Source organism: Corvus hawaiiensis, chromosome 5 (genome assembly GCF_020740725.1).
Source record: "Corvus hawaiiensis isolate bCorHaw1 chromosome 5, bCorHaw1.pri.cur, whole genome shotgun sequence".
Lineage (NCBI taxonomy): Eukaryota > Metazoa > Chordata > Aves > Passeriformes > Corvidae > Corvus > Corvus hawaiiensis.
The window spans coordinates 45696247-45719253 of NC_063217.1; the positions used below are offsets into that span (position 1 = coordinate 45696247).

The 23007-nt window shown below is 40.3% G+C and overlaps 1 protein-coding gene across 2 annotated transcripts in view; it reads left to right on the forward strand.

The window, feature by feature from the left end:
- Positions 1 to 4377: 4377 nt before the first annotated feature.
- The window catches only part of LOC125326638 (glutamyl aminopeptidase), a 35439-nt gene continuing 16809 nt past the window's right edge, over positions 4378 to 23007 (forward strand). The window contains exons 1-8 of one of the 2 annotated variants that reach the window (XM_048305099.1): positions 4378 to 4475; positions 4608 to 5250; positions 10148 to 10289; positions 13138 to 13269; positions 17282 to 17402; positions 19563 to 19717; positions 20345 to 20458; positions 22056 to 22190. In XM_048305099.1, the coding sequence (XP_048161056.1) occupies positions 4622 to 5250; positions 10148 to 10289; positions 13138 to 13269; positions 17282 to 17402; positions 19563 to 19717; positions 20345 to 20458; positions 22056 to 22190 (1428 nt within the window). In that variant the 5' untranslated portion in view covers positions 4378 to 4475; positions 4608 to 4621. Of the gene's footprint in view, positions 5251 to 10147; positions 10290 to 13137; positions 13270 to 17281; positions 17403 to 19562; positions 19718 to 20344; positions 20459 to 22055; positions 22191 to 23007 lie in introns of both variants that reach the window. The other variant, XM_048305098.1, reaches the window with a different exon arrangement.

The window sequence follows — 23007 nt, forward strand, 5'->3', positions numbered from 1 at the left end:
TTTCTAACCCAAGCCATTCTATGATTTTATGATAAGTGTTCATTTGATAAGATACATGACATGATCTTATCACGGACATGATATGATAGAGCAAATCAAATGAATGCAGTTTGACTTGCTTTGTTTACATAAATAGTATAAGAGATGGCACTCACATTTCAAGGCACAGAATCTACATCCAGGAATTTGAAACATGAAAAAAAGAAAGGAAGAAAACAAAGCCTCTACTAATGGTAACTCACAGTACTTCACTAAGAACAGGCTTTGAGGTAACTCCCCTCAGCCTCAGTCCTAGTGATAAATACAACATCTAGCACTGACCTGCTGAGGGAATACAGAAGAGTAAGTTGTAGGGCTGCACTGCTTTTCAACTGGTGCATTACAGACTTGTAATGCAACTTGTCAGTCTGCAGCAGGAAATAATGCACTCCTGCCAAGGCACTGCATCCAACAGTATCCTACAAACTGAGTCCAGATTTTAAAGACCTAAATGGGAAAACAATTATGGATGAACAAATCCTGAGTGTCTTTCCTGATTGTCTCAAGTCAATTCAAAACATTTGCACTTTCAAACAACAGAAACCCAAAAGAACTTGTTTTGGAGTTAAAAACTGTCATAAAAAAGATTGTGAGTGGAACTCTGTACCACTGCAAGCCAGTAATTACTAATACTTGTGAACTCTAGGGGATTAATGATTACTAGAGGATTCAAAGCCAAAAGATGGAGACAAAATCAGTCATTACAGACACAGGAAAACACTGGACAAGGGAATTATTTCTGACAACATTCATTTCTGACCTGGTGGAACAACACTCTAACCAGTTTCATATTTCTCAAATTAATGTCCTAAAGATTTTTTTGGTAGGGGGCCACAGGGGAGAAATCTACATGTGCAGCTCTGCCAGAAAGCAGTCAGTACAACAGATTGCTTCATGTCTTCTTACTTTGCAATGAAAAATCGAAGGAGTGTTATTTTAGCATAAGGAGAGACAAATTCCTCCTCATGGAGGCAGAGAGGATCCATTTATTATTCCAAAAGCTTGCAGCAAGGGCAGCTCAGAGAGCAGAAGGGAATCAGAGGTCCTCAGACTCTGCTGCCCTCATGTTGCCTTAAAGTCCCTGGACACAGGGAGACAAAGAGCTCCTTGGCATAGACCCAGTAAGTGTTTCATGTTATTCCAAGGATGACTTGGCTCAGAGGAGTTTCATTTGTTGTGAGTGGCAGTGGAGTTTTTTCTTTTTTTTTTTTTTTTTTTAATATACTTAATTTATTTTCATGTCCTTGATGCTTTCCAGAGCAGTTCTTTTCTCATTGTCAGCTTCAATTAAGGACATCCTGGGAGTATGTGACATCTCCCTGCGGGCCTGGAGCAGGCCTTTCCTAGTGTTGATCCTGGCTGTCACTTGCAGAAATTTTATTCCACTTTCCATAGTTAAGATTGGAAATTACATTGGAAATGAATGGCTGACAATTTGTGGATAAAAATTAGCATTCATTACATTCCTGGTAGTTGTCTGAAAAGTTATCTGGATATTGTTCCTACAAGCATATACATGTCCACACCAGCAATGTCATGGCAGAGCATGGTGATTCCATACCCCCCAGCATTTTAGGTATCCAAAGAGACAGGGTTAAGCTAGTTGTGGTAACTGGTGCAAACTGGGAACTAAAGCCTAGCTTGAAGTGAAATTGATTGGATAAAAAAATCAACACCAAACAAATTATAACAGGTGCTAGCATTGCCCAGGTGACTGCAAAGACTGTTTAAATCTCTTTCTAGGAGCTGAACTAAAGCGATCTAATCCAATCCAAGCTTGGCCAACATTTGCCTGCAGTGGTGCTTGTAGCTTGTGCTGGAGCAGCTTGGCTGGGGGCTTTCTGTGACTTTCCAGACAGTTATCCACCATCTTATGTGGGTGGGGAGAGTGTAAACACAGTATCTATACTTTGCCCACGAGGGTCATGGTGCTCTCCCCTCTGGGGAGGCAGATTCTGTTCCCTGCCCTTTCTGCATGGGGACAGCCAAACAGGGGGAATGCTGGCATTCCTTTTGGGAGCTCTGCCCTCCTGCATTGCTCCTGTGTAGAGGAATTAATAGTTTGGGCCCTGTTTATCCTTGGACATGTATATTGGGCCACTGGCAGCTGGGAGGCTTGTTAGCACTGCCAGCTGACTGCAGGAGTGTCAGTAACCACGCACGTTTCACATGTGGGAGGAGTAAGTCTGCTCTTAGCTACCCATACCAGAAATATATTACATTTCATTTTGGCTGCAACTAGGTTAGAACCTCAGTTATTACAATGAGAAGATAAATGCCAGAACTTGTGTATAATTACACTACTGCTCTTGACTGACAGCTTGTAATACACTTTACTACTAGTATTGTCTTCAAGGCTTAGGATAAGAAATACATATATATCTGCTGTTTAGGACTAGCTCATTCACATTTCTTTTCTAGCTCTTCCTGAAAGAGGTAATTGTTACCAGTGAAGAAATCTTCAAGTCTCTTCAAAGCTACAGTAAATAACCTGCTCTGTAGACTGTAAGCTCAAACAGCATTTTTCATCTTCAGATTAAAAATGTAACAAAAGCTTGTGGCTAAGGAAAATGAAAATGGGACTTATGTAAAAACCATATCTGAAATCAAGACAATATTTACTAGCTCATCACTTAGGGCCTGTTTCGGCTAAAGATGTCTTTTTTTAAGTCTACTGTAACTTTTTTTCTTTGTCTTGCCCAATCAGAACAAAAGAAAAGATGAAATGGTTTTAAATGTTAAGACTATGATCTTTGGTGCTGGCTCTATTGCTAGAAGTTGAATTCTTACTCAATCCATTAAAGGGCACTGGTTTCCCATGTCATATCTAGTTTTGATCACAGCAGAGAAATGGGAAACAATAAAAACAGGCATAATGTGAAACAGATTTTTAGCTTTCTGCTTGATTTTTTTTTTTTTGCATCAGTTTCTCACTTTTGAAAATATGTAAGAGTTAATGTGATGATCTGCAAAAAAAAAAAAAAAAAAAAAATCCTTTTTATTTCTCTGTTCCTGTAGGAAAGCCTTTCCTTTAAAACAAAATGATATATAAATAGCAGTGTGCTGGAAGAGTGCTGATGCAAACTGGGTAGCTAAAGTTCCCTGTGGTGACTGACAGTATTTTGAAGTGTGGCTTATGAACAGATCCATTTCTAAACAGACTGGGTGAAATTCCCCAGTTTAGTGCATCTCACTTTCTCACTTGAAGCATGTGTCAATCCATTCAGGTGAAACTTCATCCATCTGAAAAAAAGGGAAAAGAAGGGAAAAGAAGGGCATGGCTAAGTAGTCAGAGTTGTAGTGTAAACAACTTTGAAGGTTTGCTGTAAAGAGTGATAATAATCTGTCTCCTAATAAACTAAATCAGGAGGCATAAAACCCCACTGATGAGCCTGATCAAAAAATCTCCTCAGCTGGACTACATAAGTAGAGAAATAGGGTTAAAAGATGCAGGGACTCACATTTCTATTCTACACTATTTTCCTTTGGTCCAGTTTCAAACAAGGTCAAGACTACTGCTGTGCTCAGTTTCATACTGCATTAGCAACATCTTGCTTGCAGGCTTAGCAAGGCCTTACTTATAATAAGTTCCCTCAAGCAGAATCAGGCTCTATTCAGTTAATTTGCTTCAATGAAGTGCCACATTGTGATGACAAGCAATAAATGCTAAATTAGATCTTTAGTGCATAAATCATACTTAGAAGTGTCCCTCACAGCAAGGGTTCACAGGCAGCACTGTAATTGTGCTGACCAACAAAGCAATGCTATCCCAGGCTACCAGCTTGCATGCATGGTTATGGTCAATCTCCTGGAAAACTGGCCCTGTGAGGGGGAGAGGAATTAGACAACTTTTGAAGTTTGAAGCAGTGATCAAAAATTATTGTTCCACTGTGCATTCATCCATCTGTGAGTGCCTTGAGTTACTCGGCAAAGGTAAATGAGCCCAGAAAAAGAGAGGAAACAACTGAAAGATATATGTGATCTTTGCAAGTTTTGAGATGTCATTTCACAAACTATAGGGTGGAAGTTCAAGGAAGTCTTTGTTAGTAAGAGGAAGGGAAAAAACCCAACCCAAACCTCAAAAACCTAAACAAGACACAGCAGAGGAAAAAAGGAAGAGGTAGTGGTGAAGGTTGAAGGTTTGGAGCAGTTACACCTCTATCTGCAAGCTCCTTCTGAAAGCTGCTGACAGAGCTTTGGCATCCGATCATCTCCTGACTGCTGATTAACATAGCACTGTTTTATATTTAACTCAGGCCAGAACAGGAGGGGCTGGGGGGTGGGGTTGCACTGCTTATAAGGCGAGCACGGCAGAAACAATGTTCTTCTGTGTCAGTTCCCTCGGACTCCCAGCCCAGCTGCACTTCTTTTGATCATTCAGATTTCCTCCAAATGCATGTTGTCTTTAATTAATTGAGTGTCCTGTGGAAAGCGAGGTGCGGGAGACAGGCAGAGAACAGCTATAGCTACACAATTAAAATACAAACCAAGACTGCTGAATTTACTGAATGCAAGTGCTGAAGTGACTAATAACCTTTTTTGTGGTTAATGTTTTGCTCTGAGAACAGACCCAGGAGCAGAGATGGAGGGCATGGATTTTGAAGATGAAAAGTCCAAGAGGTACTGCATGAAGACAAAGCACGTGGCTATCATCTGTGGAGTTGTGGTCATTGTAGGACTTGCTGTGGGGCTTGGTGTGGGATTGAGCAGACCTAAACCTCCAAAGGCAACAGAGCAATCAACAACAGATCAGACGACAACAACAGATCAGCCTCCTCCCCCAGTGGATTTGGGTCCCTGTCCTTCCAAGAATGATGAGACTGGAGACTGGAGAGATTTTAGGCTGCCCACTTATGTCAAGCCTATCCACTACGATCTGGAAATCAAGCCTGAAATGGAGAAAGACACTTACACTGGGACAGTCAATATATCTATTGCTTTGGAAAAACCAACCAGCTCCCTGTGGCTTCACCTGCGAGAGACCAAGGTTACAGAAATACCCACACTCCAGAAATCTTCAGGACAGCAGATTGTTCTGAATGACTGCTTTGAGTACAAGCCACAAGAATACATAGTGATGAAGGCAGCAGCAGAGCTCCCTGTCACTGATGAAAATGATCCCTATGTACTCACCCTGAAGTTTCAAGGCTGGCTGAATGGTTCCCTGGTTGGGTTTTATAGGACCACCTATACTGAGAACGGAACGATCAAGTAAAGCCATTTTATTTATTAAACTTTCTTCTCTATTTTTACTTCCTGAGGCCTGCTCTATTCCTGTTTCAGCTTTTCAGCCTTGTCTCACCAACTTGCTGACATGTCTGGGCTGTTCTTTAGTTTTCTTATTCCCCTAAGGAAGATGCTGTATTCAAAACCCTTTGGCTGCTGACTAGTGAATGTGGGGTGGAGGGATGAGGGGTTTGTTATTATTATTATTTTTATTCTGGAAAACCTTTTCAAACTCTCCTGGTACGAGCTTACCTTTGAACTGAATGGCTCCCTCAAAGAGCCGGAAGGATCAAGGTCTGTTTTTATCTCTATAGTACAATAAATAGCATACAACCATCACCACTCTCTTATGTTATCTCCAAAGTAACAGTTTTGGTGTAAAATGTTCTTCTGATAGTTTTCCTGATAACATACCTCCTTGATGTTGTAAGCCGGAGGAATATTCAAACCAGAGCTTCCCTGTCTCTCTTGCAGCTGGTTTAAATTACATGTAGGAAAGTCCAAACAATTAAGGTTATCTTTTACTTTTTTTTGTGCTCCATCTCTTCCTTATTAATACAGCAACAGTTATTGAAAGATTACAAAGTCTCTACCAATTCAGCTAACCCATTTCACTTGCCAGGTTTGCACTACTTCAAGGTGGAAGCTTGAAAAAGCTATTGCCCACTGCTGAAAGGCTTTTCTTTTCAGTTAATGTATGAAGAGGACACTCACCCATTTTCTGATATTTACATTTCTGAAGTGACTCATTCCAGCCTTTACAGCTGGGAGATAAACTTGGCTAGACTTTTACAAGGTCCTGTGGCAGGAACATGGAGGCAAACACTGATGCGTTTTTATGGCACTTCTTTGCCCTTCTGGGACAATGGTGTCATGAATGAGAGTCTCATCAGCTCCATTCAACCACTGACAGGCAATGCCAGGAGTAGCAGCAGTGACAGGCACCACCAGCAGCAAATCCAAGAGGTAGAGGATAAAGCAAGCATTGATTTTTCCTGCGGAGAACAGCAGGGAACAGCTCAAACACCAGGCAGCTCTTTTCCTCTTGTTTTCCTCCATCTATGACCTCACCATTGCTCTGACTTGAAAGGTGCTTTGGTTTTACACTTTGAGCAGCTTTGATTTCATACTCAGAGTGTCTGACATCTCCACAGCAGTTTTAATGTTCAACCTCCTAGCATCCTTCTAAGTTGAGGTGTGTTACTTCCTTTTCATTGGTGAAGGATATCTAGATATTAAATTTATAGCCCCAGGTCTGTCACAACACCAGAACAGCGGGACCAGAACACAGGTCTTCTGAGTTGCAGAGCAGGAGAGGTGAGAGCCTGTCCCTCAAATCCAGACAGTATAGGTAGACAAGGCCCAAGCATGTGATGCCAGGAAGAAAGGAGAACTTTAAAGAAAGCATAAAATGTGAGCTCACTTTGACTGTTCCTACTTCTTGAATTGGATGCTGGAAGCTACAATTGCAAGGATGATCCTAGCCAGCAATCTGAAAACTCTCAATGCAGGAAGGAACTTGAGGGTGTGAGTTTGTTAGGCTTGAGATGGGATTTAGTAAGAATGAGTGAATGGTAAATTTTCAAGTATTTTTCATGTGATTGAGTTTGGGAAGATTGTTTGTGGGGGTGGCTGAGGTGGTGTACATGATAGTGGTAAGTACAGCTTTGAAAGTAAAGCAACCGCCAGCCAAGTTGCTGCTGTACAGCAGAGGAGAGGGGATAGGATGGGGTGAGGAAGCACAGTGAGGGAAGGGTTTCATTACTTATTAAAAATGCATTTTCCCCTGGCTTTCTACTCAAAAACAATGCTGACTGGAATTAGATTTTTATTTTGCCTTTGTCTGAGGTAGACACCACCTTTGGAAAATTTCAACCCAAATAGTTCTGTTCTTGTGATGTTGCAAGTAAATACAAATCAGACTAGGTAATAGCAATGATCAAACAAGTCTATTAATAGTGGATGTTAAAGAGAAGGGGGACGAGGTGAAAAGGAGGTCCAATATGTAATTAACCTACTCTGTTATCCTTTCTGTACAGTGTTAGAAGCAGCAGGACCTTTTGAGAGACTTAATAACATTGGAGAGTCAGCTCCTAGGGGTGAGCTGCTCCCCAGCTGTTTATCTGTGAAGGCAAGGGTTTGCCAAAGCATTGCTATAAGGCTTTTTGTTTACAAACTGGGCATATGTCCAGGCTCTGCTGTTGCTTAGATTAAAATCACCACACTTCGTGGAAAACAGGTAGATCTGAGCTGAACATGCCTCTAAGTCTGGGATCCTTGAGAGGCTTAGGGAGAAGGATGCCTCATCTGGGAATCCTGTTCAGACAGATCACACAACCCCCATGAGGAAAAAGGTACTTTTGGACATGCCCTGAAGCAGATCTTGAGATACCTTGGAATCATGACTATTTAAATTGATGTGCACATGCAGGTACAAGAAAGCAGAAACTTTGAAAATGTAGATTTTAGACATAGACCTGCCTAGATGCTCCTGTGGGTTCCCAGATCTAGCTGTAAGCACTTAAGTCCTTTGGTAAAACTATTCCTCTATCTGTGCATTTCATTTCCCCATTGATGAAAAAGGAGTAACAGTCCTTCCCTACTTTGCATGATGCAGTGAGCATAACTACATTACACTTGTATTGTTTTCAGATATTATGGAAAGGAGCAAAAGAAGAGCCCTTGCCTGGTGTAATGGGTTATTCAAGTCATTAGTTTCTGTCAAGGAATGTGCTAAAGCCCCCTTGTATTTTTTCCTTAATATTACAAATAATACAAACATGTCACTGCAGCTGGCTTGGATTTTGCACTACTATTAGTGACAAGGTATGGCTTTCCTTTTGTAGGAATTCTCTCTGTTGTCTGTAAGAGAACAAGAGGCTGGGACATGGCTAACAGGGATGTATTTAGGATTTTCTTGAATACAGTAGGGCAAAATTTTCTTCTGTGTACAAAAGTAACACTCCTGATTTTCTTCCTCAATAAGAAACTTTTCTCAGAAGAAGCAACAAATTGGAATTTAAAGAAAGACTAGGAGAAAATGCTTTAATTAGTTCAGGGAGGAAGGCTTTGACACTAATGCCTTGTACTTTGGGGGAGGGGAAAAAAAAGGAAAATTCATCATGGTTCTAAATACATCGCTGTTTTATTTTGGGAACAGCTGGATGCAGTCTCAGCCAGATCTCCACTTCTTATTACTATGATGTTTACAACTGCCATCTCCAATTCACATTTAAAGGTCTGGACATCAACTTCAAGAGGAGAAGCCACCAAGAAGTGAAGAAAATCTTATCTAAAAACTACATTATGCAGCTTGAAAGTGAATTACCACATTTCATGTTTCTACTGCCACTTCTATGCATGCCATAGTCTGGAGTTCTCATCATCTAGCCTGTAGGAAGGGTAGTGCTAAGGTTTTTCACTCCTAATGTCTGTCTGCCTCCACAAACATATGAGGATAGATGGATTATCACTTTATAAATCAACAGATATATCACAATGTTATCAGTCTGTAGGAACAAGACGTAAATGTGTCAAAATATATAGCCAAGTTTTTAACCAATAGCTGTGAAGCATTGCCCTGGAGGCTTGGAGTTAACTCAATTGTGAAATAGCTCTCAAATCCTATGAAAAGTAGAGAGTGACAGCAAAGAATGCACCAGCAAAAGAAACTCAATATTGAGTCTAAAATTATGTTAAGGTGAATGTTCATTATGCTTTCTGCCCATGAACCTTTGAGCTCCTATTCCAAGGAACATGAATGGAGAGAACCCAGACATATTACCTCTGTCAGGCTTCTAAATGACCCTTGCTGCTACAAGTTCCTAATGACCAGTTTAGTATTTAACCGTCACAGGGAAATGCCAAGGGCAACAGAAGCATTGAAAAATTGGTTGTCAAGTGAGCTTGTAGGATTGCTGCAGATCTGTAATTTATGATGTACACTTTTAATTACTTTTTGGAAAGAAAAACTACCTTAATGTAGTTGGAGCAGCTGTAGAAGTGCTGTCAGAAAATGCTCAACATTCCAGATTAATTGAAGGAGCATCTGTGATCCCTTTCACCATCAATCACTGGAGAATATGCTCTGCCACTGTGTGGGTCATTAATGAGGGAGCCCGATGTCACTGAGAGAAGCAAGCACAATATGAACACTCACAACCTTCACCTTATGTTTTTACATGATCCCTATTGTCTAGCTCCTCCAGTTGGTTTTGCATAACTGAGATAACTTTCTAGCCCTCTCAACACAGCTTGCATAGCATGAGTTATGTACTGGGGTGTTCACCTGAACTTTCCATGCTTTCTCCAGCAGTTTCACTAATGGAATCAGGGGAGCATAACAGCACCAGGAGAAAAGTGTATGTGGTAAATGCAGAAAAAGAAATACACAAGCAGGATGAGATTTATTGGCATTTACACAATTTCAAGGTGTTGCTTCAGGAGATGTTCAAGACCCTAATCCCAATATATGCTGTAGTGGGTAAACAACTCTTGGAGTGACTTGTTCCTTTCAGGTGATATCATCAGTTCTTTATTTTAGGGGCATAAACCAATGGGAAGGCTCAGCAGGAGGATGAGCAGAATTTTCACTATCCATGAGGGGTCATGCCTATCTTATTGCCTGGCTTCTAAAAATATTTGATGATAAGCAATCTGCATTAGCTTTTGCTCTGAAACATAGAGGATGTTGATGACAGACTGACTATGTGATGTCAGCTCATGCATTTCTGATGTCACCTGCCCTTATGAATGGAAAAATACGCACAAATATTTGTAGTTGAATTTAGTTTGTGAAATCATTAACAAAATATGCTTAGAAATTATAGACAAGATTTCAAAGCTATGTAATGAAGTCTTGCCAATGTGTTGTTTGTTTCAGGAGCATTGCAGCTACTGATCATGAGCCAACAGATGCACGGAAATCATTTCCCTGCTTTGACGAGCCAAACAAAAAGGCAACTTACAACATATCCATCATCCATCAAGATGTGTACCATGCGCTTTCAAACATGCCAGTACAGGTATGTCTTTCCCAACTGCTGCCTAAGTGGAATGGTTCTGTAGAGCCACTGAAAAGTAGTGTGGGTCACCATGTTCTTGCACATTCACAGACGCTACCACTCAGGCACTGTAAAACTCATGGTTAATAAATATTCCATGAACAGAACTGCTTGGCTGGTTAGGACTTGAAGTGCTCCACCAACACACAATATGGCAGCACACAGTCAAATCCAAAGCAAAAATGAAACATCTCCTCTATCATTAGCCAGCTGACCCTCTGTTCAGATATTTTGGGTGAGTAGCCCCTGCTAACTATAAATAGATATTGGCAGGTTTTTCAGTCAAGTTGGGTAGGCTTGGAGAATGGGTACTCTGAAAGACAGCTGTTTCCCAGATGGAAAGTCTAAAATAATCATTAAAACTGCATACTGGTCCAAAATGAGGATCTACTGATCACAATTTAATGGCAAAGAATCCTGCTAGCCAGAAAGACTAGGATTATGGTTTTTAATAATGGAGGATCTGAAACCCCATCTGTCAGCTCATGGGTGTGGACATTTGTCATTCCACCATGTCTATAATTTCCTAAATAATCCATTTCTAGACCTAGTGTGTCAAATTCCAAGTTTTGTGTGAAATTCAATGGCATCAATTATCTACCTCTAGACCTTCTGGAAGGAGACGGAATGGCTTTCAGATGAGAGAGTTTCTACTGATTAGTTCAACTGAATGTGTAGTCTATTGTATAATTTCTACTAATAAGTTCTGAAGTGGGAAGTAAAGTGCCAAGTTTACAACAAAGAAAAAAGAACTTCCAGCCTCCAGGCTGCTGGCATTTTCATTTTTCCAATCACTCCCCCACCCAGAAAACAAAGTGTGTACTGTTTAGAGTGTTTACTGTGTACTGTTTAGAGTCCCCCAAACTTATTCTCCTAGCAATGCAGCTGAGATATCTATTACCAAGCTGATACAGATGCATCCATACCCTTTGCACATTTAAAGCTCTGACCTACTGTTATTAAAAATGTTTCTATGATACCTGGAAGAGCACCAGGCACTTTGATGAACAACACATGAAAGGAGAGTGCTGTACCTTTCCTCACAGACCTCAGATAAGTGAGGGTACAAACAAGGAAGTAAGGGGATAACACTGTATGTTATCAAGATTTATTGTGTTTTGAGGTTTACTTTACACCTTGACATGTGGACCTTGCCTCTAGTATGGACCTCCAATAATAAGCTTGCAAAGGGCTAACTACTGCTTCTTAATTGATTTGCTAAAAAGCAAGTACAGATAAGAAAATGTAGATTATGCTGAATTCATATTGAGGTTTGACTAAGGGATTATAGCAAGGCACTTTTTTATCTGGTCAAGGTCAGTAGCTCTGTTCTTAGTAGTGAAAGAACTTTGGGAAAAATCTTTTTCCACAGATGGAAATGTAACAGTTTCTAAAAGCAAGACACATTGTATGTTATATGTCCTGCAGTAGTTTGGGTGGTGTGGAGCTTTATAATCAACATGGCAAAATAAGATCAGCAAAATCAGAATCTTGTACATTTCATTTGCATTTTTCACTGGAGTTGAGTTTTTTCAGGTTTTTTTCCACTCAAGTCCTGACTTTGTTGAAATAACAAAAGGTATCAAAATAGAGTCAAAATGGGTAAAATAATGGAAAATTAGATTGTGAATACCTTTGTGAAAAGGGGTTATGAATATATCTGTGAAAAGGTTTGTTTGCTCATGGAATCATACTACCTGTAACATTAACTGTCTGTGCTTTATTGTGTTTATAACAAACAAGCCTCATAGAACCCCTGTATCTCTAGAAGGCTAATGTCTTTTATATGATTTTGGCTTTTGTTCTATTTAAGTTAGTCATCCAGTCAGAAGCACAAAAAATATCAGACTGTAGCAGAAAAGGAATAGAAGAAATATATATTTAGAAGAGAATAATAGAATAAGCTGAGTTGTAAGGGACCCATCAATATCATTAAGACCAACTCCTGGCCTTGCACAGGATACCCCAAGAATCACACCCTGTGCCTGAGAGCATTGTCCAGATGCTTCTGGAACTCTGTCAGGCTTGGTGTTGTGACCACTTCCCTGGGGAACGCGTTCTGGTTTTCACCCTCTGGGTGAAAACCCTTTTCCTAAAATCAAACCTAAACTTCCCCTGACTCAACTTCATGCCATTTCCTTGAGTCCTGTCACTGGTCATGGGAAAGAAGAGGTCAGTGTCTGCCCCTTCCTATTTAGTGTTGTCAGCAAACTTAGAGAGAAAACCATCTGGGAAAATCAGGAATGTTTCTTAATTGATTTGCAAAATAAAAACTATGATCAGCACTAAATTTTATCTACATTTAAGCAATCTACCAGTTAGCAGTGCTCATTTGTATTTGAATGAGTTCAGGATAGATTCATTAGACTGGTCTTTATCCCAGGTAGCATCCCTGCTTCATGACTTAAATACGTGATGCATGTATTTAAGAGAGGAAAGAATTCAGTCTCTTCTCTGCTCTGTCCAAAGTAATGTTATTTTATGCTACTATTGCAAGAACAAAACACAGCATACACCAGAAAATTCCTGTTGGCAAAATTCCTGTTCATGTGAATGATTTCAAATCCCTGATGAAATTAGAACAAGGTAAACCTGTTAAGTGCCAAAAAAGCAAAGTACCATTTTATGTATTGCAGAAGAAAACTATCTTGTCTGTTCTCATGCCTTCAGTAATGAAATGCCAGAAGACGCAGACCTGGAGAGGTGATTTGTTTTTCCTATGCAGTTGCAGCCTTCATACAAATGTTGTACTTTTATGTGTGTGTTTGCAATTTCAAAAATCAGTTTGATTACTTCTGTATTTCCACAGAAAACTGTGCGGCTTGGTGATGGCTGGAATCGAACAACTTTTGAGAAGTCAGTCCCCATGAGCACTTACTTGGTATGCTTTGCGGTGCACCAGTTTGACTGGGTAGAGAGAATATCCGCTAGTGGAAAACCTGTAAGTCCTTCTGCAGCCTGAACATGGTTCAGATAACACATGTGCCTTGATTTGCTTTTTTTTTTTAATCTCCTTTTACACAAACAGGGACATATTTTTTCTTCTTCTGCTATAGCTTATTTTATGCAGCCTGTTTTATCAGATTAGGTGTTCACAGTGGTCCCTCTGACCTTGACTACATACAGTGTTTTGCAGTCCTTCCCTGTCTCCCATCTTTCTGAGATCCCAGTCAGTACCTCTCACATGAGCACACAGGTGAGGAAGGAGCACTCTTTCTCCAAACTGATCCCTGACTCGAAGCCCAGTGACTGAAGGAATGTACAAGTTAGGGGGTACAGGAGAGTCACAGGCCATGAATACAAATACTTTATAGTTTTCTGTGGGTTAAAAAGTGTGAATCTAAGCACTTGGTGTTATTACAGCCGTTGAGACATAGGACTGCAGTGCTGTGTGCCATTATGTACTGGCTTGCTTTATTTTACAACAGTGGCAACAGGCAACTGCCCAGTGTAAGTTCTGTAGAAATAAGTATAGAAGTGATAGTGTCTGCCTAAACAGATGGATATTTGGTAGATGCCCTAAAGAAGAGAATAGGTTTGAATCTGAATCTATTAAATTAAAATAGCTCCTTCACTTAGATGCAGTGGGCAGGCCAATCCACTTCTTGCTTAGATTCAAATCTCCTGAAGGTGTAGAGTAAAGAGATCACAAGACATTATATTGAATCACAAACTGAAATCCAAAACACAACTTGCCCCTCAGCAGAAACTCCTCATTTAGCCTAAACCTAATTTGGGATACTCAACCTGCTGTTAATTATTTATTGGTTTAGATCTTTTTCTCATCTGATAAAGACAGTGGTCCCTAGGGCTGTATGCCCTTGCTTCTTCCTCTTCCTTTCCCCTTATGTAACACATAGTCGTCTTGTTCATATGAGCTGGCAGTGCTTTCCTCATTTTCTGGAGACAGTGTCACAAATGGACAGGGAACCTAGAATAAAACACCAGCCAGGCCACTGTTCCCTTAGCAAGTTAGCTGTTCCTTAGTTTCTTTAACTGAAAAAGCTCATCAAATCCTTCCCTACTTAAGGCTGTTCACTGATGTTAAAATCTGTCTTGTAGAAATCTCCAAAGTTCTGATTCAGCTCTTAGCAAAGACTTCCTGTCAAAGCACTGTGCTGAGGCCTCCCTCTGTGCCCTCGCTAGTGTCATGCTGTATGCTTATATTACTTGACAAATAACTAAAGCTAAATTACACTTGGACAAGCAAATGGAGCCTGGTTTGAGATAGAGATGTAATATTCTTAGTTCCCTGCTGTTTGGCTCAGTAATTCACAGGAGTACATTTTTAGGCCACCCAGTCACACAATTTTGTTAACCAATTGCTCTTCAGCATAGCTGATCCACTCATTATCAGGGATAGGACTTTGACTATTTGGTCTCAATAGATATTCTCTAGAGTTTAGTTTCTTTAAAAATCAGATTTTGTCTAGATTTTTGTGCAGAACATAGTGTGGTAGGGAAAAAAGTGTACTGAAGAAGTGTGTAACACTTTTTTCTACATGCAGAAGTTAAACATTCACTACTTATCCATGCCACGCTCCAGAATATGGCCCCGAGGTCACTATTTGTTTTTTTTCCCCAAGCAAAGCAGTACAGCCCACAATGTTCCTGACTGGATGTAGCTTTTCTAAATAGAAGGGAGTGTTCACTGAAACATGGTAATTAAAGTGTGTGTGTGTGGAATCAGGGGTATTCGTGTCAGTACAGAGGTTGCCTGAAGAAACATCTTCTAATTCAGGCATTGGTTACTACATATTTTATTGATGCTGTTCACTAAACAATGTCTGAGGACTTGCCTGCACTAGAAAACTTGGGGTTTAAGTGAGGTTAAAATCATAACTGTTTCCTTTCTTCTAACATGAACATAGCTGTACCAATATAAAATACATGTGTAAGATCCATCATTAAAAATGATCTTTTCCCCAGGAAAACTAGACTATCTTTAGGGTTTTTAATCACATATATAGAAAGTTTTTCTTCTAACCTTTCCAAGGCTTGCTGTCCAAGAACTTGGAAGACCAGCTGAACAATGAGGTATTTAGATTCAACCAGGTACTGAAAAGAACATTGCATAGTTTGCTGTGTAAATTTCTAACAATAAATCCCTCATCTGACAGAAAGTATCCACATGATCCATAAATTACTTTCATAAACAATAGCAAGAGCATACGGTTCACATGACATATTAAATTACTTGAAAACTCTGCCATTCACTCTGAAAGCCCTAATGAAGACATTCATGGAATCAATGGTGGGAAATGTGCCTACAGCTGGAAACAATGCTCCTGAGCTGATTACCTGTCAGGTACCGCATGGCTGGTTTGGAAAATCACAGAGGAGATTATACAAATGAAAACCAAAGTCAGTTCTAGTGTGGGCTGAAGGTTTTGGAAACCATTAACATGGATCAGCTAGGGGACTGAAAACTGCTAAATTGGGTAAAGAGCTTACAGAAGTGGAAATTGCAGACTGTAATTGCAAACTGACCCTGGGGGAAAATCCCCTGGCTGGAATGGATTCCCAATTGAATTTCATAAGCTTTTTTTGGTTTAGTTTTTTTTTGTTCCAGCTTTATTTCTGACCACTTTCCCATCCTCCCCTCTCACTGGAGGAAGTGTAATTTCATGGTATTGAAATTAATGTGTTGTCAGACTCCAGAAGAGTTCTTGGAATAGACCAGCTCCTTTGCTCAGCTTGGGCCCTAAACTGTAAGACAGCACTGAAGGAGTAAACAAGCCACACCAGCATAGCCAGATGAATGTGGCCCATTCATAAGAGTCATGGAGCTGGCAAAACAAGATGGATTGGTTTTCCTAAAACCAGGAACTTCACACCGTATAGAAATCTCATCCACACTGGAGATTTTTGGGGACAGGGAAGAGAACAGGTTACATACAGCTCCAGCAGGCTTTGGGACAAAGAGATTGAGGGAAAGATCCCCAAAAGACTCCATGAATTCTGAACTCAAACTTTGTCTTCACAATGTGAAGATAACTTCTCAAAAGGTTTTGTCAAACTGCAGGCCTCCTCATTGTGGGCATGGGTGCCATAAAGACTCTAGTCCTCTAGAGCTTGTTTCCTACTGTTGACACCAATAGCCAAATTGGTCCCAGACACCAAGCTTCAGGGATAGAAAGGTCAGCATTCAACACATCATTTTTTTACATTCAGATATGAAGAGGAGCACAGAAATGGTCACTCATCACACACAGGGCTACCAAATGTGCCATTTTTCCTGGACATGCTTGGCTATAAAAGAGAGAGCTGATTTTTGCCTATGATTTCCTGGGGCACAGCAACCCAGAAAGCAGCAGAGCAGTGACTGGGTGGCTGTGTGGCCCAAGGTCCTGGTCAAACAGCCACTCACCTGCATGGGCCAGCATGTCTGGGAAGAGCCACAGATCTGGTAAATGCGCTGTCTTCAATGGGTTTGAGATCTTCAAACATACAAGGACAAGAGGAAACTATGATGATAATACGTAGGAAAGGTAGGAAGAAGTTGAATAAAATAAGGCGCTATGGACTTCTGACACATTTCAATACAGATGTGCTCCTAAAGATTGATCTGATTGGATCAGTCAAGATCATTGAACTGCTCAGAACAAGTGGATCCCCTTTGACTGTGCTTGCTCAGGTCTCCTTCTGGAGAAAACCAGGCAGTGGGGAAGTAGGGGCTGGCCTGCATTCCAGTCCTGCTCCAGGCTTGGCCACCTTGAGCTTCTGGACATGGGTCTTGCCAATTTTACACTTCAGACAAACAGTGGAAAGTGGGCACAGATTATGTTGACTTGGTTTCTCTTACGTACAACATTTGAAAAACTTCGTTGAATAAATGTGATAGGGAACAGAATTCAGTGTTCAGACCAGTCTCAGAGAAAACCTGCAGTGTTATAGATATGCATGCTAAATGCCTTTTCAATGTTTGACAGTTGTCTCTCTGTATTTTACAGCTAAGAGTTTACGCCCAGCCACAGCAAATACACACGGCACAATATGCAGCAAATGTAACAAAAATTATATTCGACTTCTTTGAACGGTACTTTGATTTGAACTATTCTCTTCCAAAACTAGGTGATTATTAACGTTTATATTTTTCATTTTGTTAATTCAGTGTCATGGTTATGTTGCTCCTACAGATCTCTGTCCTTTGGTGGAAAACAGCATGGAAGCATTTGGTTGCTAACTGCTGATACTGTGTCAGGATGTTTTAAAACTGTACCAATGTAGTTCAAGATGTTTCCAAATGTCATGATGGATGAGTTGGTCTCAGTTACTGTTTAGTTACCAGTTCTCACAGTTCAGTTTGCTGAACCGAAGAATTGGTCCTGGCATGTTTATTTTAAAGTGTCTTGTGGAAAATCAAAGGAAGCATTGGTGTCATCAGCAAAGAACCATCATGATTTGAAACAGAGCCAGAAGTTTCAGAAAAATATGTACCACTTCCATGTGAACTTCTGGACAAAAAGTCAGCAGTGAGATAAGTGAAGATGTAAACTACCAGAGAGTATGTCATATTATTTATTAACCTTAGCTCAAAGTGGGTGTGCATCCACTTTCTAGAAAGATGAATGTGGTCCAGCATATAATTTGTAGTTTCTACTGCTGGGCTAAATAAAGATCTGGGACTAAATAAGAGCAGGCACACTCTCAGATTTTGCCCACAAAATTTGCCCACTTTGTTACAAAACAAGCAAAGAGAAAGTAGTGCATTTGGGCATCCTTTAGCTTGGAATATCTGGACTCTGGATCTGATTCACGCAGTTTAAAATGCACAATAATCAAGCTGGGAATGCAATCAGAGTTTTGGAAATTCTCGCCCCTAAGATGTTCAGAGAGGTAATTCAGTTAGGTTCCTGAACCTAAAAAGATGGTAAATACTAGCTGCAAACAAGTCGAAACAATATAATGGGGGAAAAAAATCCCCAAAACTTTGAAGATAATAATGCTGTGCAAACCTTTTGTTGGCTATTTATACCTGTACCTATCAGGCTAACTTATATTACTTTAACGAAAGATTTTTACCTCCTCCTTTCTAAACAGCACCTGAGTTTACTGTAAATATCTGATTGCATTTCAATGACAACTGAATTAGGGAAACCAGTACAGTATGTTTTTCTTTCACACACTGGTCCCCAGTAATAATAGGTACTCACCTGTGCTTTATATTCAAACTTTTATTGTCATGAAAGCCTGATGACTTTGCCATGGCAGCATCTGGATAAAGGCTTGTCTGTGTGACAGGGTGGACTAGTATCTTCAGGTCAGCAGTATCAGAGGATAGATGCTTTTGTAGATTCTATACTGTTTTTCCCAGAATGTCTGTTTGTTGGATCACTAATCTTGACTTACCATGTTGTGCCCTCATTATTAAAATTATCCAGGTCAAACCTGATGAATCAAATATGTTTCTGCATAATGGTTTATTTAAATATTGTATTTCACACTGATTTATGGGTTCTGGCATTATCTTTCTCCTTGCATCCTCATTTTGACTGTCAGTGAAGCCCTTGTGAAACTATCAGCTTTGATTCTGTAATTAAGTTGTTTAATTTAAAATAAGTAATTCCTATCTTCTGTTGGTGTGGGGAAGGGGTTTTTCATTCTATTCAGTTTTAAATCCATCTGTACTTTTTCACTAACCCACATAGAAAGCCTGTGGCCATTATTTGCAGAAGAAAATGCCAGTTCAATTGAGTTTGCAATTCTCATTTAAACCTGTATTGATTACTGACCATAAATGAGTGACCCCCACAAATTGCCAGGCGTAGAAGCAGATGTTGTTCACTGCATGGGGGATTTACTTCAGTTAACATGTCAATAAATATTTTTAATATGACAGTGTGACAAACAATGTCATGCCTCATTATGCTACAAATAGTTTCAGGAGGTTTACTGCCTACAGCACATCACCAGACAACAGTATTAATTTCTGGGGCCAAAATTAAGTAATGATACATACGTTCCCAGGAGATGGCACAGCATCACCTCCCAGGACAGATTCTCATCTAGTGCAACTGATCCTACCTCTGTTAATCTGAGCAGAGCCAGGGCACTTGCTATCAGCTGCTGTAGGCCAGTTCTCTTCTTAAACACAGATCATAGCCTGCAGTCCACAGAAGTAAGCCCAAATCACAAATGGTAAGCAAAACAGGCTGTAAATACACAGAGAGAGGACAAGCTAATTGATTTAAAGGATACAGTAGTAATCATTGTCTCTTTTTTTCAATGCAGATAAAATAGCTATTCCAGATTTCGGGACAGGTGCTATGGAGAACTGGGGGCTGATCACATACCGAGAAACAAACCTGCTGTATGATCCCGAGGAGTCAGCCACATCCAACAAGCAGAGAGTAGCTGCTGTGATAGCCCATGAGCTCGTTCATCAGGTATATTTCAGGACATGAGTCACTTTTACAGTGTTTCAAATATATAGTCACCACAGTTTAATCTTGAAAATACTGTCATTAACTTTGTCTCAGGATCTTCTACATGTGCTCAAAATCTGATTGCAAAATACCATGTTAAAACTGATCCCCATCAGAACTTTAAAATACCATTTCTACTGCATTGGAATTTTTCTCAAGAAGCTAGATGCTTGGGCCCAGACTGTCAGCCAGCTTATGAAAATCTGTCTAAAATGTCTTAGAGAAACTAATTTATGCATGCAGATGTCTCTTTTGGGCAGGCAAACAGGGACAGCTATACACTGTGGAGGCTGTCTGAAAACATATCCTTAAAAACACAAATCATCAAATCAAGGGGAAGAAGCTAAAAATATTTTCAGTGGCACATGAATCATTAACAATCTCCCTGGTAATATGTAATTTTATAATAAAAGTGATGTGTTAAAACAAGGCAAGGCCTTAATTCCTATTCAAATCCCAGAATTATGATAATTTTCATCTGGCAGCAGGAAAAAAGTAAGCAAATGAATGTTCTATATGGAGATGTGAGATACTGAAATGTACATGTACTATTTATCTAAATTTACATCTTTATGTTTATAATTGTAGTGGTTTGGAAATATTGTAACCATGGACTGGTGGGATGACTTGTGGTTAAATGAAGGATTTGCCAGTTATTTTGAGTTCCTGGGAACGAATGTATCAGAACCAGAGTGGCAAATGGTAATTATTTCTGCCTTGTGGAGGGTTGGCGGGGCTGGGAGGAACATTTTGGAAGGGAGTAAAATTTAGACAAGGATGATGAAGACTTAAAGTATATTTATAGAAAACTAACATAGTGTGGTGCAACATAAAGAAAAAGTTGTTTTAAGTTTTTCTCCTACCTATATTATGGTCTGGAACTAGTCAAAGTAAACTTTATGAAGTTTTAGTCTACAGGGAAGAGTTATTATTTTTTAACAAGTGAATCAAGTGTTTGGTTATTATGGCAAAATAACACCTAGGTGGGTTCTGGACCGAACCTTAACAATTTTGCAGAGTTGCTGAAAGGTCTAACTCTGAAAGATGGAGATTATCCTGTATTTATTTAGTTGGGCTGTACTTTCTTCATGGGGCTTAGGATCATTATCTGCTCTGGTAAGGGTTGGGAACCTGGGCCTGTCTCCACATCTTGAGCTATTATCAAGGAAAATACTGGACTTCCATTCAGCTTCTGCCAGCATTGTGTCATTTCAAATGCTCCAACTCAGACAATCTCAGGTAGTGACAGTGGATGGTCAAAGTGCTAACTGTGCCAACTCCAGAGGCTTTAAGGGTGTTACAAAGAAGTAAGCCTTTAATTTGCATTATACTCTGTGAATAAAGGCAGTTTTCTTGCTCCTTCCTTCCTCCCCTCCCAAACAGATGTGATGGCACGTAGCATGCTTATTTTCCCCCAGCTGTCCGGGTGCCGTGAGGTTCTGGGTACTGGGAGATATACACCATATGCCAGTGGAAGGGAGCAGAGTGGGTTTTGCATAGGTTGAGCCTGTTGAAATCTGCTATCCCCTGAGCCTGGTGACTTCAGAAGCAGGCAGTGCCTACTTGCTGCTTTCCCTGCCTCTCTCCCTGCAGACAGGCTGAGAACAGAATCATTCCTGGGTCACTTTTACACTTTAAAGTAGAAGATCTGTGGTCCTAACTATGTAAGAAAAATTCTAATTACTGAGTTTAAAATTTAAAAGACGTTTTTGTATCTAGATACTATGTTCATCTAAGATCTAAGACATTTCAATGTTATCCTAGTGAGTATTAGAAGAGGAAAGCTAAATTGAATTTTAGTCTTTTTTGGTCAATATTGATTAGGAAGTAAGGGGATTTTGACTGCTGGCTACTTAATCTTTTTTTAAAAATTTAAATCGCTTAAAAAAAACATTATAAGCCTTGGGATGGGGAATGCTGCCTCCTTCTTCCCTCCCTCCCTTCCTACCCAGCTCCATTTTTGCAAGAGGAGATCATAATGCTTTGTGAATACTGTCACACTTCTGAAATTGGTAACACAGGCTACTCTTTTTGCCTACTGGGGGCGAGGGAGGGTGGGATGGATGTGTCTGTGTTATGATACACAGGAAAACAGGATCTGCAGAAGGCAATTTATCTTAGTTAAGGAAATATTGTATCCTTCTCCTCTTAGATGTAAAGAGTTTGCAAGTCCTTCTCTAAAGGGCATGCAAATCATTCCATTTCAAATTGCCTAGAGACTTACAGTTCAAGCTACTTATTTGAGAAATAGACATATACTCCTGTCTTTGTTTCTATTCTAATGTCTTCTCTTTCTCAGCTTGACCAGGTTTTAATTGATGATGTGCTTCCTGTACTGAAGGATGACTCTTTGCTGTCTTCCCACCCAGTTGTAGTCGAGGTGTCATCTCCAGCTGAAATTACCTCTGTGTTTGATGGGATATCCTACAGTAAGGTACGATATCCTCCCATTGTGACTTTGGATGCAAAGGAAGTGGCGACTTTGGAGAGGAGATAAAAGTCAGGGGTGCTCATAATTAGGACTCCTAATTCACTTGAGCTGTGTCTGTGCAGATCTTTGTTCTAGGACATTCCCAGCTGTTGTCAGGGCACACAGAGGCCTTCTGGAGCCCATGGCGTCTGGCAGTACTTGCTGTGTGGGGTGGCAGCCCAGAGCTCAGCGCTTGTGGGAAAGTGCTGTGAGGTCCAGAGCGTGAGGGACACCAGCAGCTATGCTGAGGATCACCACTTTGAAGACCCAGCCTATGGTCTCCCTCCATATCAGATGTAGCCAAAGCCACTTTGTCCTTAGAAAAGCCTTAGACATGGAACAAAGCAGGTGTCCCCCTGTATCTAACCAGGGAGTCTCTTGACTCAAGGGCCCCAGCAGCACTGTTCCCTTCCAGTTATTTTCTGCAGTACATCAAGAGACAAGTCCAAAGGAGCACAGGAGGAGCCCTGTCCCTCTTCCCTCTCACCACCACACCAAGGCAAGGAAAGAGCTGGGCCTTTGTTCACTCTTCTCCTCAAACAGCCATCTCCGATGCTGCTTCTGAACCTTATACACAATATTTTTATTGGCAGCTTTTTGTATGACACTGTCAGTATTCCCTCTATGATGCCATAACACACTTCCACTGAACACACAAAATCCACCATTATTAAATACAGCTTGTTGCTTTCCCTCCAAGCTCCCATTATCAGCTAAACATAAAGTATACATTGCATTGAGTTTAGCTTTAGCTGTGCTACAGTCTGTAACCGTAGATACT